We start from the raw sequence: 18,809 nt of genomic DNA, 5'->3' as shown, positions 1-18,809 counted from the left end.
ACACTAAACACCCGCAACATCCCACTTCCCACCCCCGCGCCTCTGCTTGCCTGCCGTGCCGTGCGACCCCCACCCCCACCCCACTCAGTCTCTCCCATTCCCATTGCATTTCTCATTCCAAAAATTAAATTCAAATAAAAATTCCATCCGGCCTCCCTCCCGTTTTCCCATTCCCAGCTGCGCACGCCGGCCTCCCAAAAATCACGAGCGCTTGCGCGGCACCAGGAGGAGGACACGGGGAGGGAGGGGAGAACAGAACAGAACAGCAGCGGAAGAGGCCCCGCACCACGTCGCGTGATTTTCTTTAATCCGCTAGCAACACAGCGCCCCGCCCCTCGTGAAGGCCTCCAGTCCACACCAGCCTTCGTCCCGTCCTGCCCCCCACCCCATCCTCGCCTCCGGATCTCGCTCCGCCGGCCGCGGCCGGACGAGGCGCCTGCGACCCGGTCCGACCCTCCCTCCCTCCCTCCCCCTCTCCCGCCGACCGCGCGTCTGTCGGGACTCGGGCCGGCTTACTTATACCGCTCGCATTGCCGGGTGCCTGCTCCATTTGTCCACCCCACTCGCCGCGCGCGCGGACTCCGTGCCCCGGGCGGGCCACTCGCAGCTTCGAGCTAGCTCGGAGCTTCTGAGCACGACCACGAGGAGGAGAGGTACAGGCTACTACAGTTCTGGGAGATGGCGGCCGGCGGGGTGGGGCCCGCGCAGCACCAGGCGGCGAACGGCGCCTCTGGCAGCGTCAGCAACGGTGGCGCCGCCACGCCGCTGCACGGCTCGGCCGCCGACGGCTACGACAGCGACGGCTACAGCTTCGCGCCCCCGTGAGTCCCCCCACCACCTCCCTTGCTAATTCGCCCGCCTCCTCCTGCCGCTGCTTTCGGGAACTACCGAGTCGATCTCGCGTCGTTTGCCTATGTGCTAGATTTAGTTAGTCACCGGTTCGGATGTCTCACGCCTTTGGGTTTTCTATTGCGTATGATGACGATCGTCAAAAGGGTTCCCTGCCTGCCTAGTGGCCAGTCCAGGGGGGAAAAGGTGGCCTGATGGGTTTCATGGCTGGGATTTGTTTACTTGCCGTACCACGTTAATGTCGCTATAATTGGCTATCTGCACCGCGCTTGTAATCCATGGCCTACCGCCCCACTTGTTAAATGCGTTAGGTACCCATTTTGTGGTAGTTGTTTCGAAGCCAAGACACCACACCGCGTACATTTCTTCCTTGTGCGCCACATTCTTCTGGTAAGGTCGGGTGTGATTCGCATTTACTAATCTGGGCTTACTTTTTTTGCAGCACGCCGTCAACTTTGTCCATGTCCATACCTCCTGAGCTTGCTGGAGCTATTCCGTTAATTGATCGATTTCAGGTACTTGACTACTACGTTCTGTGATCCTCACTGATGCCGTGATGCGATTGTATTTTTTTTTTGGGTGAAACGGTTGGTGTGTTTATTAAGTTTTACCTTTAGCATTGAGGCTGTTGCATTATTCTTGTTTATGCTTTACACAAAAGAATACCCGCGGTTGTCAGTTTGGTGGAGGCAGAAACGAGTTAGGGAAAACTATCCATCATTGTGTCACCATTCAATTAGACTGTAACAAGCACAGTCAATTAGTAGTCGTACATAACCTCTGCACAATAGTTTTCATTCTATTCTTTAGGAACTGAGAGGTGAATCCAAAGTAAGAATGATTAGCATAACATTCAAGTTTAAGCTTTACATTCTCTTATACATGATCAAAAATAGGAAAAAATGTAGGTTCCAACTTTAAACCCTATATACTCTCACCACTCAATTGGTTAACACCAACGTTTATCCTTGTCACTGGCATTGTAGACAAGGAAATTCAATTAGGCAATACCAGCAGATATCCTAAGCATCCCACAGGCTCATCAAAATGTCCATTATGGTTCCATAAAGTACTGCTATTGAGTTTCAGATGGTAAGGAATGCTTTGATTCCCACTCTGATATCAGTGCTGGAAAATGGCAGGTCGAGGGCTTTCTCAAAGCAATGCAAAAGCAGATTCATTCAGCTGGAAAACGTGGGTTTTTTTCTAAAAAGTCTGTTGGACCACAAGCTCGTGAGAAGTTCACTTTGGAAGATATGTTGTGCTTTCAAAAGGTGATGCTGTGAAATCTCATTCCATCTGTGAAGTTACACCGTTGCACTTGTTTCAACTTATTTTTCTTCTAAACTTCTATGTTAAAGCTTTACATCAAATCACATCTATCGTTTTGTTCTGCTAATTTGGCGCTTCTTTGTATCTCCTGCAGGATCCTATTCCAACTTCATTACTGAAGATAAGCAGTGACCTTGTAAGCCGCTCAATTAAATTGTTCCATGTCATATTGAAGTACATGGGCGTCGATTCACCAGCAATAATAACTTTGGATGAGAGAATAGAACTTGTTGCGAAGCTCTACAAGCATACGTTGAAGCGTTCTGAACTTCGAGATGAACTCTTTGCCCAGATTTCAAAACAAACACGTAACAATCCTGATAGGTGAGTTGGGCTTCTCATGGATGGCCATCATATGTGTACGTCATTGTAGGAATCATATATTTTATTGTATGTGCAGGGGTTGGTCAATAAGAGCTTGGGAGCTTATGTACCTGTGTGCATCATCCATGCCACCAAGCAAAGATATTGGGGCATACTTGTCTGAGTATGTTCACTTTGTTGCCCACGGAGCCACAACTGATTCTGATGTTCGAGTTCTAGCACTGAACACACTGAATGCATTAAAACGATCAGTCAAGGCAGGTCCTAGGGTTACAATTCCTGCACGGGAGGAAATAGAAGCTCTTTTGACAAGCCGAAAGCTTACAACAATTGTTTTTTTCTTGGACGAAACTTTTGAAGAAATCACCTATGACATGGCAACAACTGTTGCTGATGCTGTTGAGGTAAATGCATTTTCCTGAGCAATTAGTTTAGAATTGACATATGCTCAATACCTTCAAAAATCTTTTAAAAGAATGTATCAGTGTTCTTGTAGTTAAGCGATAACATATATAAGTGGTCTGTGTGATTTGCTTCCAAATAGTGTGCTATTACTTAGGTCGTGGTCAGCAAAAAAAAGTGATGTTATAGAATGCAGGCATATTACGCTCTATATGCCTGGCAAGATATACAAAAATAGTGCTTTTCATGAGGTCGAAGCTCATTGATTCTAAAAGAGCAGGTGCAGTCTAAACTCTAAAATTGCTAAGGGTCAGAGTTTTTATGCTTCTTGACTCGCCTGACCTCCATTTAGAATCAGGTTTGGCTTTTTTCTTCACTCAGGGTTGTCATAGCAAAAATCTTAGTGTGGCATCTTCTTGGCTTCAACTTCAACTCAACCTCAAAAATATGTTGTAACCTGGTACTTGATGCCAGGATGCCACATGGATGGCGTGCTTTGGTTATTCTTCATTTGCTATCTTGTTGGCGTTATGAATTCTAGGACTAGTGGATTTTTGTGGTTGACTGAAATAATAGTTTTAGTTCCAATTCTCTGGACTAGTTTCCCTTCTTATTTTCTTGTTTACCAGAGACATATTCATCCACATTACAATAGTTCAGTGTTATGTTATATTGCGAAAGGATAATGGTTAAGGCTTCCGAGTAGCACCTCCAGGTCATGGGTTCTCGGGATCCCCCTTTGGGGCGAATTTCGGTATTGGTTAAAAAAATCCACTCGTTGTGCCCTGCCCGCTCCTGGGTTATGTCCTGCGCGCTACCCTTCGGCTGGGCTGTTGCAGAGTGGGTGATGACGGCCCGCTAGTGATGGGGGGCCAGGGTTCGGGGATTTTCTCGGCCAGGACCATGTTTCGGTCACTTCTTAATATAATACCGGGAAGGCGGTCTTTTCCTCCCCAGTCGAGTTTTGTTATGTGATGATATTTCTATCTGTTATGTTGTTGTACTTTCCTTGAACACTTCTGGCATTAGATCTGTTGTGCAATTTCTTCTGAACTTTTTGAAGTTACAATATCATTTGAAATTATAATGTTCTAAAGAAACAAAAAAATCGATTTAATGGCAGGAACTTGCTAGCATTATCAAACTTTCAGTGTATTCTAGTTTCAGCCTATTTGAATGTCGGAAGGTTGTTAACGGATCAAAGTCTTCAGAGGTTGGCAATGGTAACTAGCAAGTCATATTCTTTTTTTCCCTTTTCTATTTCATAATTTAAATAATCCTCCATGTGGTTTGGATATCAAGGAGCAGAAAGAAATGTATTAGGATTTTGTAGATGTTTTTCAAGTAACATGTGCTTTTCTTTATCTTTTATATGCAGAGGAATACATTGGATTAGATGATAACAAATATATTGGTGACTTGCTATCTGAATTCAGATCAGCTAAGGATCGCAACAAAGGAGAAATTCTTCATTGCAAACTTGTATTCAAGAAACGTCTCTTCCGCGAGTCGGATGAGGCTGTGACTGATCCAATGTTTGTTCAGCTATCATATGTCCAGGTACTGAAGGATTGCCAGTTTGTGTGTTATTCAAGTAATCTTGGTTCAAAAATAGAGCTAACAAGTAACATTGTTCTGCAGTTGCAACATGATTACATTTTGGGAAACTATCCTGTTGGCAGGGATGATGCTTCACAACTCTCTGCTCTGCAAATCTTGGTTGAGATTGGATTCATCGACAATCCTGAGTCCTGCGTGTAAGTATTTCTTAAGGTCACACCTGATATTTCATGCCATTGCCATTTTCAGTATAGTGTTTATGGTGGCAACAAAAATAATTTGCCCCCCTCTGTTCATTTTTTTTTGCTCTCATCAGCGAATGGATATCACTTTTAGAGAGATTTCTTCCTAGACAAGTGGCGATTACCAGAGCAAAGCGAGATTGGGAGCTTGACATCATTTCACGCTTTCAGTTAATGGTATTTATCTAGCTCTTGAACTTTATATTTATTAGTCTATCAATATATTTACAATTTGCGTCCACATTGGTAAAGCCTCATTAGAACTCTAGCTTATCTGAGTACTCCGTTTGATTTCAGGAACATTTATCAAAAGACGATGCACGGCAACAATTTCTCAGAATCTTAAGGACTCTTCCATATGGGAACTCTGTTTTCTTTAGTGTCCGTAAGATTGATGATCCAATAGGATTGCTACCTGGAAAAATTATTCTGGGAATCAACAAACGAGGGGTCTGATCTCACCATGCGATGGAAACTTCATATTCTTTCTGTTAAGTAAAACTGATCTTGAATTTATGCATGAATGCAGGTTCACTTTTTCCGTCCAGTTCCCAAGGAATATCTTCATTCTGCAGAATTAAGAGACATCATGCAATTTGGTAGCAGCAATACTGCTGTTTTCTTTAAAATGCGAGTTGCTGGTGTCCTTCATATCTTTCAATTTGAAACAAAGCAGGTATTCTAAAGTTTCGAGGCAATAGTTCATAATGCATCTGATCCTGTTATATCATCTATAACTGATAGAATAACCATGTTTTTTAGGGCGAGGAAATATGTGTAGCACTTCAAACACATATAAATGACGTCATGCTCCGCAGATATTCAAAAGCACGCTCTGCTAATAGTGTGACATCGCAAAATGATGTTAACCATGCATATAAGCCACCAAATATTGAAATGTATGAGAAGCATGTCCAAGAACTGACAAAAACAGTTGAGGAATCTCAGAAGCAAGCAGATCAGGTAAGCACCTTTGGCTACAAACAAAATTGGCAACCTAAGGTATTTGATAGTGTAACTTGAAATTTCTAAACTATTTCTTTGCAATTGGATTGCCTGGTGCAGTGTTGCTTCAGTTAATTGAATTGAATACGGTCCTTCTGGCCTATTTAAATCTAGTATGTGGCTAAAAACCACAAATCACTGTTTTTTTTTCTCGAAAGCGCAGGGGAACTGCGCCTTAAAATATATTAAGAAGAGGAAAAAGGTCTAAAATAGACTGTTTTTGCTCAGAATCACAAAAATGGCAATTAGCAGAAAAGAAAGTTGTACAGTTTCATTTTGTTATTCCACTTGTTAATAAATAATATGCTAGACTAGTAGGTCAATTTCTAGAAGACTATATTTAGTCCGGTACAGGTAATAATTGATAAATATTGGTTAAGATGGCTGCACTTCATGAGTCATGAGCATCTTAGGGCCTGTTTGGATCCTAGGAGCTAAAGCAAAAGTGTTTAGTCACTTAGGAGCTAAAGATCCAAACATGAAAAGCTAAAATTGATTAAATTGATTTTGTGTTTTTACCATTTTAGTTACTTTTAGCTCTTCATGTTTGGATCTTTAGCTCATAAGTGACTAAACTTTAGTCACTTTTGTTTTAGCTCCTAGGATCCAAACAACTCGTTATTGTCATATCAGATACCTTTTAGGTGTCCATAGAGCACCCAAATCCATTTACAATTGCCACTTAACAATTGTCATGGGCATCATAGGGAGCGAGAGGCAACAGCCAGGCTGGGATAAGGCTAGAGAATAAGATTGAGATGAGCTGGGATAAGGCTAGAGAATAAGATTGAGATGAGAGAATTGTGGAGAGTTGACTAACATCAGATAAGTCCAAGAAAGTAGGAGTTAGTTGAGAGTTTGTAGGAGAAGTTGGTTAGCCATAGGGCTATTTATAAGCCGCATGGCAGCAGGGAATAAATCAAGCAAGATCATTATCAAACCAATCTCTCTCTCTTCCAATGACCATCTCAAGCGCCTAGGGCTGCTACCCTAGAACCAAGCCTGCGGCAGAGGGGTATAACCTCGCCGGAGAAGACAGCTATCCCATGGACCGAAGGTCCATGACACCTAGAACCAAGCCTGCGGCAGAGGGGTACAACCCCATGGACCGAAGGTCCATGACACCTGGTATCAGCTCCAGGTTATCCTCACCACCACCAGCCGCCCATCCCTCACCACCACCAGCCGCCGCACCATCTGCTGCCGCAACGCCCTCCCACCCACCCTCTCCAACTCTAGATGCATTCACTCGGCTCGAAGAGAAGTGGGACCAATTCGTTGTGATGTTCCACCGCTACAAGGAGAAGACAGAGAAGGAACTCCAAGCAGCGGTGCGGCTTCAGGCGGCAGCGCGAGGGTTCCTGGCACGCCGCCAGGTACAGTCCCTTCGTGGGGAGAAGCACCTTGCTGTGGCCTCCAGGGCCACCCCATGGCCGTCATCACATGAGCAGGCCGTGGTGCGCCTGCAAGCCGCAGTGCGCGGCTTCCTTGTTAGGCGGGCGGTGCGGAAGCTGCACTTGTTGATCAGCTCATCGCTGCACCAACTCGCAGCCTGCGCGCCCAACCACCAGGTCTCGTCTATACTTTTCGAACCCACTGCAGAAGTCGAGATCTGGGTATGCAGCCCCCCTGCACGGCCAAAGAGGGTCGTCTCCTTCATTCGGGCAACTGCCTTGGTGCTGGACAGACCCAACATAAGAACGGGCTGGTTCCTCCTTCACCTGTCATCCAACGTGAAGTCCGCAGTTCAGCTCTTTCCTTGGGATCCAGGAGGACAGGAGGACATAGCTGGAGTTCAAATTTATATTTTAGTTCCATAATTATTTTGTATTTTCGTCTTAAATAATAAAGGTAAGCCGAGATGTAAAAGGCTTAACCTTAAGTCGTGTCAGGTAAGTCTATGGCAGCTCGAGGACGAGCTGGTCCTCAAGGGAGGGGGAGATGTCATGGGCATAATAGGGAGCGAGAGGCAACAGCCAGACTGGGATAAGGCTAGAGAATAAGATTGAGATGAGCTGGGATAAGGTTAGAGAATAAGATTGAAATGAGAGAATTGTGGAGAGTTGGTTAGCATCAGATAAGTCCAAGAAAGTAGGAGTTAGTTGAGAGTTTGTAGGAGAAGTTGGTTAGTCATAGGGCTATTTATAAGCCGCATGGCAGCAGGGAATAAATCAAGCAAGATCATTATCAAACCAATCTCTCCCTTGCAATGACCCTCTCAAGCGCCTAGGGCTGCTACCCTAGAACCAAGCCTGCGGCAGAGGGGTATAACCTCGCCGGAGAAGACAGCTATCCCATGGACCGAAGGTCCATGACACCTGGGTTATCCTCACCACCACCAGCCGCCCATCCCTCACCACCACCAGCCGCCGCGCCATCTGCCGCCGCAACGCCCTCCCACCCGCCCTCTCCAACTCCAGATGCATTCACTCGGCTCGAAGAGAAGTGGGATCAACTCGTTGTGATGTTCCACCGCTACAAGGAGAAGACAGAGAAGGAACTCCAAGCAGCGGTGCGGCTTCAGGCGGCAGCGCGAGGGTTCCTGGCACGCCGCCAGGTACAGTCCCTTCGTGGGGAGAAGCACCTTGCTGTGGCCTCCAGGGCCACCCCATGGCCGTCATCACATGAGCAGGCCGTGGTGCGCCTGCAAGCCGCAGTGCGCGGCTTCCTTGTTAGACGAGCGGTGCGGAAGCTGCACTTGCTGATCAGCTCATCGCTGCACCAACTCGCAGCCTGCGCGCCCAACCACCAGGTCTCGTCTATACTTTTTGAACCCCCTGCAGAAGTCAAGATCTGGGTATGCAGCCCCCTGCACGGCCAAAGAGGGTCGTCTCCTTCATTCGGGCAACTGCCTTGGTGCTGGACAGACCCAACATAAGAACGGGTTGGTTCCTCCTTCACCTTTCATCCAACGTGAAGTCCGCAGTTCAGCTCTTTCCTTGGGATCCAGGAGGACAGGAGGACATAGCTGCAGTTCAAATTTATATTTTAGTTCCACAATTATTTTGTATTTTCGTCTTAAATAATAAAGGTAAGCCGAGATGTAAAAGGCTTAACCTTAAGTCGTGTCAGGTAAGTCTATGGCAGCTCGAGGACGAGCTGGTCCTCAAGGGAGGGGGAGATGTCATGGGCATCATAGGGAGCGAGAGGCAACAACCAGGCTGGGATAAGGCTAGAGAATAAGATTGAGATGAGCTGGGATAAGGCTAGAGAATAAGATTGAGATGAGAAGAATTGTGGAGAGTTGACTAACATCAGATAAGTCCAAGAAAGTAGGAGTTAGTTGAGAGTTTGTAGGAGAAGTTGGTTAGCCATAGGGCTATTTATAAGCCGCATGGCAGCAGGGAATAAATCAAGCAAGATCATTATCAAACCAATCTCTCTCTCTTGTAATGACCATCTCAAGCGCCTAGGGCTGCTACCCTAGAACCAAGCCTGCGGCAGAGGGGTATAACCTCGCCGGAGAAGATAGCTATCCCCATGGACCGAAGGTCCATGACACAATGTATTCATGTGATGGCTGCAACAATGACATCTTTGAATCTATATTTTGTCTTGGACTGTTCTCCAGCAGTTCACCATATAGTCACCTAAAACACTGTTTTGCACTGTAGACTACACTGTTTACAGAGTAGAGTTTGAAATGGGTAATGGGGATGAGTAAGCTGCTGGAGATAGCCTTATTCATAGCTAAGAAAATGGAAATGCCTATCTTATAAAAGTGTACATTTAATACATATATAAAAGTGGACATTTTGTTGAGGAGATAATTACTTCAGTCTTCACCTTATGTTTAGTTGCGAGAAGATCTACAGTTGAAGACAAAACAAGAAACAGAGATGCAAGAAGAGTTGGAAGGGCTAAAAGACACCTTGCAATCCGAACGACAAAGTTCCAAAGAAGTAAAAAATGAGCTTGATAAGCTAAAATCTCTATGTGATGAGAAAGAATCTGCTTTGCAGGTATGGTGATAGATTGTCGATTTAGTTAAATTGTTTGGATCATCTGACATTCTATTTTATTAGGCTGCCCTGATGGAAAAAAGTAGACTTGAAACCAGATTGACAAGTAGCCAGGGCCGTGAGAGAGATACTTTGACAACTGTAGGCAGCGTCAATAGTGACATTGAGGTATCTGTGACCTGTTTATAGCTTCTTTGTCCACAGTTTACACTTATTTCTGCAAAGTTGTTACAAAATTCTGATGCATTTTACTCTTGTATGTCTAAAAGATGCTTACCAAGCTTAAGGAGGATTTGAAATCATACCAAAAAGAGCTCGATGCATCAAAACAGGTCTCGAAGAAGCTCATGTCAGAAAAGAATCTTCTTGACCAGAAGGTTCAAAGGCTTGAAAGAATGAAAAATGAAGAGGTTATTTTTATTGTTTTGTTGTTATGCTACTTATGTTTTTTCTGTTCTGATTTCACAGTGAAAAGTTTATTCATTTCATATTTCTGAAATATGGTTTATATGATTATGCAGAAAAGCACAATGGAAAAGGTTTATGCGGATGAATGCCGTAAACTGAAATCTCAGATTGCTGAATTGGAGCAGAAATTGGAAGATGCAACACAATCCTTAAATGTGGCTGAATCAAATCTTGCTGTAAGAAATGCTGAAGTTGATAGCTTGCAAAATAGTCTGAAAGACCTTGATGAACTAAGAGAGTTCAAAGCGGTACGCGGTGTACAATAGGTGCATTTGTTTTTATAGCCTTTCAGAAAATTATATACTCTTTCGTTTCGCACTATCTCAGGATGTTGACCGAAAGAATCAACAAACTGCTGAGATTCTTAAAAGGCAAGGGGCACAATTGGTGGAACTTGAGAATCTTTATAAGCAAGAACAAGTTCTGCGAAAACGTTACTATAATACAATTGAAGGTAAACCAGAATAAATGTTTGTGCTTAGTAATGGCTATGATATTTTCTGATGAACCATGATTTATTTTCCAACTCTTTACAGATATGAAAGGAAAAATAAGAGTTTTTTGTCGCTTGCGCCCTCTAAGCGACAAGGAACTTTCTTTTGAGGAGAAAAATATAGTTTGCAGTCCTGATGAATTTACAATTGCACATCCATGGAAAGATGAGAAGTCGAAGCAACATATATATGATCGTGTTTTTGATGCAAACACAAGTCAAGAAGAAATATTTGAGGATACTAAGGTGAATATTTCAAATGCTATCTTTTGTGTTGATGCCATCAGTAATATAAATTTTATTTCTAGGACTGTTCACTGAGGGTTTCATATGATGTGTTGAATTTATGTGATGCAGTACCTGGTACAATCAGCTGTTGATGGATATAACGTTTGCATATTTGCATATGGTCAAACTGGTTCTGGAAAGACTTTCACTATTTATGGTTCAGATAACAATCCTGGTCTTACTCCAAGGGCCACATCTGAACTTTTTAGGGTGATAAAGCGCGATGGGAACAAATATTCATTTTCATTGAAGGTAGGAAGAATCCCTGTTTGTCATGTTTATCTTGACTACTTGGCATATGTTTTGTTCATTTATATCTGCTAATCTCGGCCCATTGATTTGTATCGTTGACCAGTACTTTGTTCTTGTATTTTACATGATTGGGAAGAAAAAGTGACTTCAGTGACACTTCTGCATGTTTTAACATGTTTTCTTTAGATCCTAAGTATGCCTTCGATATTATCCTTAAATTGCATTTTATAAGCAGACATATATGGTGGAGCTTTATCAAGATAATCTTGTGGACCTATTGTTGCCCAGAAATGTGAAGCCGCTAAAGTTAGAGATAAAAAAAGATTCCAAGGTATTATATTTCCTTTCCTATATACGTTCAATTTGTTGTTCTTACAGGGCACTGGATATACTACCCTACTTTATTTGCATATTTGATTACCACTTTTCTTATTGACCTTTTTGTGCTTTTCAGAAACAGTAGTATCCAGATATTTATGTTTTATACTTTGTTAATTGCTAGGACATGCAGTTAATTTATCTCATTTTTTTGTCATTAAATAACTTGCTTTTGTACCTCCCTAACAATTTGTTTCTGCATCTCCATAATAATTGTGTTCAAGTTCTGAAATATCTATATCTGATAGTAGCAATTCAAATGAACCAATCATCACCTTGATCTCTGCAGTTTCCATTGGGAATTTCAGAAGTGTGTTTTATCCATGTACATCCTTTCATACTCATAGAGTTAATTATTCGACACTACCTTTTAGGGTGTTGTTACTGTTGAAAATGCGACAGTTGTGAGCATTTCGAGTATTGAGGAACTGAGGGCTATAATTTCAAGAGGCTCTGAGAGGAGGCACACTGCCGGAACTAATATGAATGATGAGAGTTCAAGGTCTCATTTAATTCTTTCAGTCATTATTGAAAGTACAAATCTTCAAACCCAATCATATGCAAGAGGCAAGGTATGGACAGAATGAAGCTGCGAACATAACTCCAATTTGGTTGAGTCTACTGGCAATACTTTCGACTATAATAATGAATAAAAATATTGAACGTTCTGTCTCCCTATATCTGTGGCCTGGGCACTTCATGGACATGGTTGAAGTTTTGCATGCTGTAGACAATACATCTGTGATTTGATGGAGGTTGTTGGCAAACATTACCTGGAAAACACACTTAAAACTAGTCATATTTCAATTGTTCAATAAGATTTTTTTAAAAATGTGTTTTTTGTATTATCTTGGCCTCGGCAGTCTAGTTATGCATATGATCTTGGTTATTTTACCATGAAAACTGTAGGGGAGTTCCCTACAGTGCTACATATCTATAATGATCTTTGGTTTATTATTTTTTGTTGATACTATGCAATATGCAGTCTCAGTGCATGTTTAAATTTTGTGTGTGATTTAATATGAAGTATAAAGGCACACAGTATGCTAGCGTGGAGTTCTTTCTCTTGTTCCTCTTAGTTGATACGATTATTTTAAATAGACAAGCTGCCGAGAATATCTTGTACCAAACAAAAAAAAAGGAAGAGGAAGACTAGTATGTTGCTTATGGCCTCCTTTGGAAAGCTGCGATTTCTCATATTTCTGCGAACTACACGGTTTCCTGTGAAACTATTGCATCCTAAACAGTCCTTGGGCTTTTGTAGAGTTTGTTTCACATTACACTTACGGGGAAGAATTGACAGTGTTCCTCTGTTTGAACAGCTAAGTTTTGTGGACCTTGCTGGTTCTGAGAGGGTGAAAAAATCTGGTTCCGCAGGAAAGCAACTGAAAGAAGCACAAAGTATAAACAAATCTCTTTCTGCTTTGGCTGATGTTATTGGTGCTTTATCTTCTGATGGACAACATATACCTTACCGGAACCATAAGTTAACAATGCTTATGAGTGATTCTCTGGGAGGGAATGCGAAGACCTTGATGTTTGTGAATGTTTCACCAGCAGAGTCTAACTTGGAGGAGACTTACAACTCGCTGATGTATGTACTTTGGTCACTGAGTCTATGTACCCTGTCTTTTGGATTTGCTTTTTGTCACTGTTTCCATCAATGTGGTCTTGATATATTAGCTTTTCCATATCATTTCAGTTGTCCCAATCAAATGGGTATGATGGTTAGGTTAACTTTGTTTCTACTGATTGGAATCTACATTGTTTTAATAGTTTGTAGTAGTACCAGTATAGGACATTCCTGTGGTATTGTGCAGTGGCTTTGTTTCATTTACTTTTTAACCCTTGTAGGTATGCTTCACGCGTTCGATGCATTGTTAATGATACGAGCAAGCATGTTGCTCCAAAAGAAATCATGAGATTGAAGAAGTTGATCGCCTACTGGAAGGAGCAAGCAGGCAAGCGGAGTGATGAGGACGAGCTAGAGGAGGTAAAGGAAGAGAGGATCTCAAAAGAGAGAGCAGACAATCGCCTGACTGGCTGACAACTTGACACAACCACTGAATGCTCCTGGTTCCGTTCTTCCATTACCTGGAGAAGAGGTGATTGATGCTGATGAGCATTTGCAACTGCCACGAGTTCTGCGATCGCTCTCTAACAGAATGTTCCGATATCATCTGACCTGTACATACAGTAGCTACGTATTATATACTATGGCAGCGATGCCCGTTTGTACAAAGAGGAATGTAGCACACATTGATAGAAAGGGAAAAGGTTGTGTGACTGGGAGGCTTGATGCGCCCTAAGCCTATAACAGCTGGATCATGTCTTTTTCCCCCCTTGGAGCAGGTATTTAAAGCATAATGTGAGCGTCCTTACCCAATTCTTTCTTATCTTGTGTAAAAATCGGGTAGCCTTGGATGTCAATTAAACACGTAAACTTCACCTTGGACTAGACTACTTCGATTTTGGACCAAGAGAGTGAGATGTCTATGTGGTGTCATGGTATTTTTCATCTGAGTTAACCAGTATGGAGATGAGTACAACATTTTAACTTCCGCATATCCACTGACTAATCTACTACATACACTCTAGCTATGAATTAATTAAAAACATAGATCTAAATATATAGCAAAAACTTTATATTAGGGTATGTTTGGTTCAGTTTTTTTGAAGAGTTTTTTTTTCTGATAATCTGGTTGTGGGAAGAATCTAAGTATCGTGGTAATTACATGCAGAATAAGATGAAGGGTTCATAAGGTTTATGATCTAGAAAAATGATAGATTCATTGATTCATGAATCATGATGACTCGACTGTTTGTGTTTTTCACATTGATTTTGAACGATTTTCAATAAAATGATTCTCATAGAAGCTGACTAAAAAGTTAATTGTTTGGTAATACGTAGCAGCTTCTGGTAGCCATAATAAAAAAAGCTAAAATAAACATACAACATGTTCGTTTGGCTTTAATCCGTATCAGCTTCTACTGTTTCTACAAACAACCGGCTTTAATAAAAGTGAACAACCCCGTACACTAAAGCATCTCGAGCTTGGCTCGGTGCGACTGATATTGTAAGTAATCAAAATTTTAATTTTTCATATATCCATCATCAAAGTCTAGTCTAAGGAATGAGTCAGATATTTATAAATTATTCGATATTTATCATTATTCTATATGTTGGTTAATTTGGTATAGCTCACGAGCCAAAACGAGCTATCGTGTCTCGGCTCGTTGGATTAACGAGCTCAAAAACTTAGGTCGACTCAGCTTGGCTTGTTCAAGGCCCGCGAGCCACTTCAAGCTGCCCGAGCTCGAGCCTTGAGTCTCAAGTTTTTTTTTCAGACCTAATAGAGTATTCACTATGTAGACCTAATGATGTGAAATCCAATACAATTAGAATTTTTATTTTTATTTTTCTGTGATTTACTAAAAATAAATATAAAACAAAATATGAAATCACTTAGGGGACTTGTCGATTTTAGGAAACGAGAAAGAAATTATTTCTGGTTTTGCAATGTTGAGAAAGATAAAATCAACCTTTTCTCTTCCAAGATCCTGTATTTTACAACCAAGTTACGAAATAGCACAATGCGAACACACCCAATACTCTTAAGGCCCAACAGGCCCATGTAGCCGACGCACTGGCACTGTGCCCCCGACTGCTCTCACTCAGTCTCAGAGACGTTCTCCTCCGTCCGTCCGCCCCCGTGACGCGAGCGTCGCCAGGGAGCCGAAAGTAAGCCTCAGTTCCGCCGGCGTGCGAGGGGTTCGATCTGGGTTAGCCTCTCACGATGCCGCCAGCCCCCAAGTCCGGCGACGCCCTCTTCGCCAGCGTGGATCGCGTCGTAAGCCGTTGCTCGCGGAGACCTGACGCTGACGCTAGATCTGGCCTTGGACTCGTCGTAATCGCTCTTCTGGTGCATCGCTTGCAGAATGCGGAGCTGTTCACGCTCACGTACGGCGCCATAGTGCGGCAGCTGCTCACGGATCTGGAGGAGGTCGAGGAGGTCAACAAGCAGCTCGATCAAATGTGCGTGACTCTCCTCTCTTTCCTTCCCTTCCCTTAGTTGCAGCATTTCCCTTGTCAATTCGGAGAATTTTGATAGATGATGGAGCCAGCTAAATTCTGCGGCCTTAGTGCGGCAGTAGAAACGTTGATTTCCTTGTGGCCGTGCTTATGAGAATCGTTCTGATAGTGCTCACCGCTGACAAATTGTGTGATCTTTTCCCGCAATGATATATGGATCATGCATGATTATTCAACCCAACAGAACCTTAAGATTAAATACGACTTTCGATAATAAAGTCTCATAGCTATATTAAGTTTTGTGGACACATACAACGAAACTAACTTGAACTAAGAAATTGGACCTCATAGCCTCAGATCACAGGTTTTGTGCAGCATGTGAATGAAACGAAAAGGGAAAAAAAGATTTTTCTTGACCGTATTAACATCTCAGTCATGGAGTCATGTTATGAGTATGTGTTCTGTCTCTTCGGAGACATCCCATAGAAGAAAAGTGATATTGTTCTTCTGAAATACACGTTCCTATATGTGGATTATATGGGTTTCCTATCCAACCCATGGTATATGTCCCATGGAGTTGGTCGTGACACCATTTACATGCCATGGTTCTACTCACGGAGAAGATTTGTTCAATTCTATTGTATTTCACTTTTGCAGTTTTCTCCTCAATTGAGGATCATGATGCTGGATCTGAACAAGTATAATTTGTGACATAATTACTGTTTTGCAGCTTACCGAATGGAGTTAATATCCCTTGTTTTCTGGTTGATATTCTCATCATTTCGTCTTCAAACTTTCCTTTTTTATTTAAACCCTTTTCTACATGTTAAAAGAAAAGGTTTCATTTTCAGGGGTTACAACATTGGAACACGATTGGTCGATGAGTTCTTAGCAAAGTCAAATGTATCAAGGTGTGTTGACTTCAAGGAGACTGCCGATGTTATTGCGAAGGTCTTTGCTAAACTTCACAGCAATACATAGCTGCTGAGCTTACTGCACCTATTCTTATATGGCATAGTATCTGCTAGTGTATTCTGTATACACTTCATATTCTAACAAGTATTTATGCGGTGTTGGATCAAATGCATATATAATCCAACGGTTGTTCATAATATTCCACTTCTGTTAGATTAATTTAGTGCTTCTGTTCACTGTCTGTGCTATATTAGTTCAATAACCATGCTATCTGCTCTGCAGATCGTCCTTATAGCATGCAGAGCTTTTATTTATGCATGCTTCTTGGTTTGTGAAGTCCATTGACCATTTACCATGTTCCTATTTGGTTCAACATTTGTTAACTGCTGCCTATAAGATGCTGGATTTATGGGTTATCAAATATTTAGCATTAGCAATGCTGCATCTTTCTTTTTTCCTTCCTCCATGGATTCAAGGTCTGACAGCACTGTTTTGCTTTTCCTTGTCAAAACAGCTTGGCTTCAAAATGTTCTTGGGTGTGACTGCAACTGTGACCAATTGGGATGTTGAGGGTACAAGTTGCAGTATTGTCCTCGAAGACAACCCTCTTGTTGATTTTGTTGAGCTCCCTGACACTTGCCAAGGCCTTCAGTATTGCAATTTGTTAAGCGGAGTTATTAGGGGGGCATTGGAAATGGTTGGTTCTTCTTTTAGCTGCTATCTCCATTTAAGTTTCTTCCTTTGCCCTTCATGTCACTCGTACTATTGAAAGTTGTTCTGAAGTTATTTCAGAATGCATGCAGCCAGCTTCCTGAAACTTTGACACAAATATGGTGTGGTCTTGTAGAAGTATTTAGATTTATCACAAATAAAATAAGTGATACTAGTGTATTTGTTCTCAGAAATACTTAATATTGATATTTCTCCCTGTACCATGTTACAATGGTGATGGCTTGCCTAGGGATATCGATCTTACCCGCGGGTTTTGTACCCGATGGATGTGGACACAGGCATGAAAACTTACCCGCAGATATATGAGGATTGGTTGGGTGCGGGTGTCAAGTTTTACCACCCGTGGGTACCCGACGGGTATCCCCAATTTGAAAATTTGAAAATATATATGAATATATGTCACCTATGTTATATACATTGGTGGCACTATTTGCTGTAGCATGGAACTTTACAAACCTATGTTCTACTTATCATAGTGTTCTTACTGATTGATTGCAAGTTTAGGTGTCTATGAAGACGGAGGTGACATGGGTACGAGACATGCTTCGCGGGGATGATGCCTATGAGATGCGGGTGAAACTTATCAAGCAAGTCCCGGAGGAATACCCCTACAAGGATGATGACTAGTTCTATCTCATTGGAAGATACAGGACGCCTGTTTGCTTGTTTGGATTTTTTCACATTGTTGTCGTTGACGGATTCTAGTTCTGCTATAACCTGATGCCATACGAGGAAGGTGTGGATTATATTTTATACTCGCCGTGTGTATTGCTTATGTATTGTAGTTGTAGAAATCATACATGATCTTCCATGAGTTGAGGCTTTGAATTATAGTCTGCTGAATTCAGAGCATTAGCTACGCAAACTGTGTTTCCTAGAAATGAAGTATTTTCTAGTTGAGGGTCTCTGCCCTTTCTCTGGTGTGCTTCGGCCGTTGGGACCGGCCTTCTCCATTTCCCTGGAAAGGTGATAAGAGCCTGGTTTGTTATTAGTATTTTTTCCTAATTAAGTTTTATTTCCTAATTGTAATATATTATTTCCACCATAAGGTTAAGTCCTTTTCTTCAATTAAGTTGAAACCAACAAAAAATAGCTGGAGAGATTAAAATTTATATTGCATATGAGGATATTTGGACTAAGCATAAATAATGGGCAATACTAAGAGGCATAAATCTGAGCATTTCCCTGATTCTAAGTGTTTCGTTTATTTGCTTTAAGTGATTATTTTGGCCTTTATAATTAAGGATCTATGATAGCTAAGTTTCAGGCTTTATTTTTAAATAGTGTCTTTTATAGTTGTTCTCACCAAAGTTGTTTATGACAATTAATGGTCACGATTTTATTATCCTCTAATAAATTGTTAATGTTGTCCGAAGTCATATTCATAAGGCTTCGCCTCCACATTTTCTGAAAGAGCCGAATAGCTTGGTTTGCAATTAGTATATAAAATTATGAAATTGATCGAGATTTTGAGAAATAATGTTGCCTTTACAAGCTCGATTTTAGGACCCTTTCAGTCACACCTAGCACTACCAGCCCTACATCAAGCCATGAACACTGCAAAAACTCTAGAT

General features: G+C 41.9%; 2 protein-coding genes across 3 annotated transcripts; both read left to right on the top strand.

Annotated features, from left to right (window-relative positions):
- Positions 1–105: 105 nt before the first annotated feature.
- On the top strand, positions 106–14,018 carry LOC103642170 (kinesin-like protein KIN-14I). Of its 2 annotated transcripts, none has more exons than XM_008665484.4 (23): positions 106–821; positions 1,292–1,364; positions 1,992–2,123; positions 2,276–2,505; positions 2,582–2,909; positions 4,031–4,130; positions 4,286–4,467; positions 4,549–4,664; positions 4,784–4,886; positions 5,007–5,159; positions 5,239–5,385; positions 5,472–5,672; positions 9,512–9,676; positions 9,740–9,844; positions 9,946–10,086; positions 10,198–10,392; positions 10,472–10,598; positions 10,681–10,883; positions 10,995–11,177; positions 11,413–11,508; positions 11,930–12,127; positions 12,878–13,149; positions 13,410–14,018. In XM_008665484.4, the coding sequence occupies exons 1-23, from the start codon at positions 679–681 to the stop codon at positions 13,600–13,602; spliced, it is 3,786 nt and encodes a 1,261-aa protein (XP_008663706.1). In that variant the 5' UTR covers positions 106–678; the 3' UTR covers positions 13,603–14,018. The 2 variants fall into 2 exon arrangements, 1 of the variants encoding a protein (XP_008663706.1); XR_004853444.1 differs by having other exon boundaries at positions 256–821; positions 11,364–11,508; positions 13,410–14,013.
- Positions 14,019–15,201: 1,183 nt separating this feature from the next.
- On the top strand, positions 15,202–18,138 carry LOC100285232 (trafficking protein particle complex subunit 3). Its single transcript, NM_001158126.2, has 5 exons — positions 15,202–15,406; positions 15,494–15,591; positions 16,440–16,539; positions 17,018–17,200; positions 17,740–18,138. Exons 1-5 carry the CDS (start codon positions 15,353–15,355, stop codon positions 17,860–17,862), a joined length of 558 nt encoding a protein of 185 aa, NP_001151598.2. The 5' UTR covers positions 15,202–15,352; the 3' UTR covers positions 17,863–18,138.
- Positions 18,139–18,809: the final 671 nt, after the last annotated feature.

Source organism: Zea mays, chromosome 10, assembly GCF_902167145.1.
Source record: "Zea mays cultivar B73 chromosome 10, Zm-B73-REFERENCE-NAM-5.0, whole genome shotgun sequence".
NCBI lineage: Eukaryota > Viridiplantae > Streptophyta > Magnoliopsida > Poales > Poaceae > Zea > Zea mays.
The sequence above is the reverse complement of the archived record's forward strand: the minus strand, read 5'-3'. Positions and strand labels throughout refer to the sequence as shown.

Excerpts from the sequence above, each read along its gene's own strand:
- LOC103642170 (XM_008665484.4), top strand. The coding sequence starts at position 679 with ATGGCGGCCGGCGGGGTGGGGCCCGCGCAGCACCAGGCGGCGAACGGC. Across the intron at positions 2,910-4,030 it reads CTGTTGCTGATGCTGTTGAG|GAACTTGCTAGCATTATCAA; the intron begins GTAAATGCATTT and ends ATTTAATGGCAG. Across the intron at positions 5,160-5,238 it reads TGGGAATCAACAAACGAGGG|GTTCACTTTTTCCGTCCAGT; the intron begins GTCTGATCTCAC and ends GCATGAATGCAG.
- LOC100285232 (NM_001158126.2), top strand. The coding sequence starts at position 15,353 with ATGCCGCCAGCCCCCAAGTCCGGCGACGCCCTCTTCGCCAGCGTGGAT. Across the intron at positions 15,407-15,493 it reads TCGCCAGCGTGGATCGCGTC|AATGCGGAGCTGTTCACGCT; the intron begins GTAAGCCGTTGC and ends CATCGCTTGCAG. Across the intron at positions 16,540-17,017 it reads CTGCCGATGTTATTGCGAAG|CTTGGCTTCAAAATGTTCTT; the intron begins GTCTTTGCTAAA and ends TTGTCAAAACAG.